The 3,502-nt window shown below is 49.5% G+C and overlaps 1 protein-coding gene across 1 annotated transcript in view; it reads left to right on the forward strand.

Annotated features, from left to right (window-relative positions):
• The first annotated feature begins 336 nt into the window (after window positions 1-336).
• The window catches only part of NEFH (neurofilament heavy), a 9,274-nt gene continuing 6,108 nt past the window's right edge, over window positions 337-3,502 (forward strand). Inside the window, exons 1-5 of the mRNA XM_019506623.1 lie at window positions 337-387; window positions 481-744; window positions 1,228-1,352; window positions 2,272-2,866; window positions 2,981-3,499. Coding sequence (XP_019362168.1) covers window positions 337-387; window positions 481-744; window positions 1,228-1,352; window positions 2,272-2,866; window positions 2,981-3,499 — 1,554 coding nt within the window. The remainder of the gene's footprint in view (window positions 388-480; window positions 745-1,227; window positions 1,353-2,271; window positions 2,867-2,980; window positions 3,500-3,502) is intronic.

Below are 3,502 nucleotides of genomic sequence, written 5' to 3' on the forward strand. Positions count from 1 at the left end.
TAATTGTTCCTAATGCAGCAGTGGAGTCAGTAGCTCTGCCTTTTAGCAGTTCTCTGCAATGGAAAAAAACCCTACCCAAAATAAATTGGGGCTGGGTTAATGCGAGTAGCCATATGGGGCTACTGCAGAATTCTGGCTGTCTCTGAGAAACCCTGACAATGGAGAGACGGACCAGCAGGCACTCTGACACTAAACAAGGGCTGCTGAAAGAGAGCAGACTTTAGTTAATGGAGGAGAGAATTCCTCCTGGACATGAAGCTATGGACTAAAACTGCAGCAAAGCAGATTTCAATTACATCTCTGAAAAAACTCCCTTACTGTCGGGGCAGTAGGACAATGAAGCAAGTTGCCCAGGGATGCTGCAGATTCTTCTTTGGGGTTTTCAAGGTGAGGCTGGGTAGTCATTTGCCTGCAATGCTTTTGGGACAGAGCATCCTGCATTTTTTTCAGTTGATTGGAGTAGCTGACCTGTTAAAGTAGTCTAACCCACTTATTCTGTCCATCCCGCTTTTCCTCTTGCTTCCTTGTGCTTCCCCCACTCTAGTGAGGCTGGATAAGCTGTCTGAAGTTGCCAAGCTGAACACAAATGCCATCCGCTCTGCCCAGGAGGAGATTTCTGAATACCGCCGGCAGCTCCAGACCAAGCTGACAGAACTTGAAGCCCTCAAGGGAACCAAGGAATCTCTAGAGAGGCAAAGACAAGACACAGAAGAGCGCCATCAGATTGATGTTACATCCTACCAGGTAACATGTAGCAAAGGGTAGAACTGAAAGAATAGGACAACAGGGTTAGCTCTGAGGTCTCTGAGCATTTAGTATTGCACTATGATCTTCTCCTGCAAATCATTACCAAAAGGGCATTGCTGCCTTTTGTGGGGACTGGAGATCAGCTTCCCTTGCTGTTGAGACAAGATCTTGTTATTAGTGATGTTCTTAGAATACTACAGGCCACATGAGGGTGGAATCAAATCTGGATACAACTGATCCAGAAAAGAGGTGGGTATCTGATCTCCTGGGACTTCAAGGTGAGACTCTCCCCAGTGACTTGCACACTACTGTCTGGCTAGCGTCCCACTATCTAGCAACTGATGTAAATAAGGTCTGGTCAAGGAGAGTCCAGTGCATGTAGCTGCAGCTCAGACATTGCTTTGCATGTGGAAATGGGTGTCTGCTGTGAACCAGGGCAGTCCAAACCAGACTGGATCTCCCCCTGTATTTCTGATGCAGGAAACCATACAGCAGCTGGACAATGAGCTGAGGAACACCAAGTGGGAGATGGCAGCTCAGCTTCGAGAGTATCAGGACCTGCTGAATGTCAAAATGGCCCTGGATATAGAAATTTCTGCTTACAGGTATGAGACTAGGACCAGGAAGTGGGGAGTGTAGATGAGGTATTAGGAGCTAAGGCCAATGTTTGGGCTTTTGAAGCCAGTCCCTCAAAAATATTCAGAGCTAAGCATGCCCAAGCTGTGCTTTCAACACCTCTGCCCCAATCCACAGGAACAATGCAGCATTGTCACCCTCAGTGCCTTCCCTCCAATGGACAACCTAATTTATTCCACAGTCTTCCCTCAGCATCAAGCCAAATATCCAGCAGGACCAGTTTTTTAGGCCACCACCCTCCTTGCACCTAAGAAACCATTTGCCTTTGAGGCACAAGAGGTGCTACCACATTAAACACCAAGCCACTGGAGTCTTAGGCTGGACATGGCTTCTGAGATTTCTTCCAGCCATGGGATGCATGCAGAGATCAAGGGGTGAAACCCTGTAGCACAGGTGTCATCAATATATGGTCTGTAGCTCAGATTTGGTCTGGAGAGTCATTTAATCTGGCTGAGGATATGGGACTTTGGAAGTGTTTGGTGGGAGAGGGCTTTAGCAGCAGTCTCTCTGTTTCTACATTGACTGCCATGGAGAGACATGGCAGCAGCTAGGTCTTAGTGCTCATCTCACTACCTGCCTCTTACTCAAGTGGAGTCATTCTGATCCCTAACCTGTAAAGGCTGCTAACTGCTGCTGTAGCAGGTTTGTGGGAGAGCAACCCAGTCTTCCAAGCCCTGTTTGGGAACATCCTGTATTCAGTATCATTGATGGGTTGGAGCCTCATCATCGAGGGATTGGAGGACTGAATATCAAGTAGAAATAAGGGAATCCTTGGTAAATGAGATCTCAAGAGGTTACTAAAGCAAAGGCAAGGCTACCAATGCCATTTGGGGGTTTAAAAAGCAAAATCTGACTTCCCTTTTCTACCTACCCTACTCTCCCCAACAGAAAGCTCCTGGAAGGAGAAGAATACCGCATCGGAGTTGGGCCATTCCCCTTCCCCGAGATGCTTCCTAAGACTCCCAGCATCCCTACCCACATAAAAGTGAAAAGTGAGGAGAAGGTCAAGGTGGTGGAGAAGTCTGAGAAGGAAACTGTAATTGTGGAGGAGCAGACGGAGGAAATCCAGGTAACAGAAGAGGTGACGGAGGAAGAGGAGGCTGAGAAGAAAGAGGAGGCTGAAGGGGAGGAGGAAGCAACTGAGGCAAAAGAGGAAGAAAAGGGAGAATCTGAAGCAGAAGCAGAGGGTGAGGAAGAGGAGACCAAACCCCCAGAAAAGGAGGAGGCCAAGTCCCCAGCTGTCAAATCCCCTGAGAAACCTGCATCCCCCACAAAGGAGGAGGCCAAATCCCCTGAGAAACCCACACCCCCCACAAAGGAAGAGGCCAAGTCGCCAGTGGTCAAGTCCCCTGAGAAACCCATATCCCCCACAAAAGAAGAGGCCAAGTCCCCGGTGGTCAAGTCCCCATCCCCTACAAAGGAAGAGGCCAAGTCCCCGGCGGTCAAGTCCCCTGAGAAACCTGCATCCCCTACAAAGGAGGAGGCCAAGTCCCCAGTGGTCAAGTCCCCTGAGAAACCCACATCCCCCACAAAGGAGGAGGCCAAATCCCCAGTGGTCAAGTCCCCTGAGAAACCTGCATCCCCCACAAAGGAGGAGGCCAAGTCCCCTGAAAAGGTCAAGTCCCCCACAAAGGAAGAGGCCAAGTCTCCAGCAGTCAAGCCCCCTGAGAAACCTGTATCCCCTGCAAAGGAAGAGGCCAAGTCTCCAGAGAAGGCCAAGTCCCCTGTGAAGGAGGAGGTCAAGTCACCAGAGAAAGAAGCTGTCCCCAAGAAGGAACCCATCAAATCACCCCAGAAGGAAACAAAGGCACCTGTGAAAGAAGAGAAACAAGTGGAGAAAGAGGAGAAAGCCCCAGCCAAGCCAAAAGCTGAGGAAAAGGAAGAAAGCAAGAAAGAGGAGGCACCCAAAAAGGAAACCCCAGCCAAAGAGCCACACAAACCTGAGGCTAAGGTTGAGAAGAAGGAGGAGGAGAAACCCAAAGAGGAGGACAAGAAGAAAGCTGCTGCTCCTGAGCCTTCTGCCCCTGAAAAGAAAAAGGAAGCTGTGAAGGCTGAGGAGAAAGAGGTAAAGGAGAAGGAACCTCCCAAACCAGCACCAAAACCCAAAGACGAGAAGGTG

The sequence above is a fragment of the Gavialis gangeticus genome, unplaced genomic scaffold (assembly GCF_001723915.1).
Source record: "Gavialis gangeticus isolate Ggan-Ray unplaced genomic scaffold, GavGan_comp1, whole genome shotgun sequence".
Taxonomy (NCBI): domain Eukaryota; kingdom Metazoa; phylum Chordata; order Crocodylia; family Gavialidae; genus Gavialis; species Gavialis gangeticus.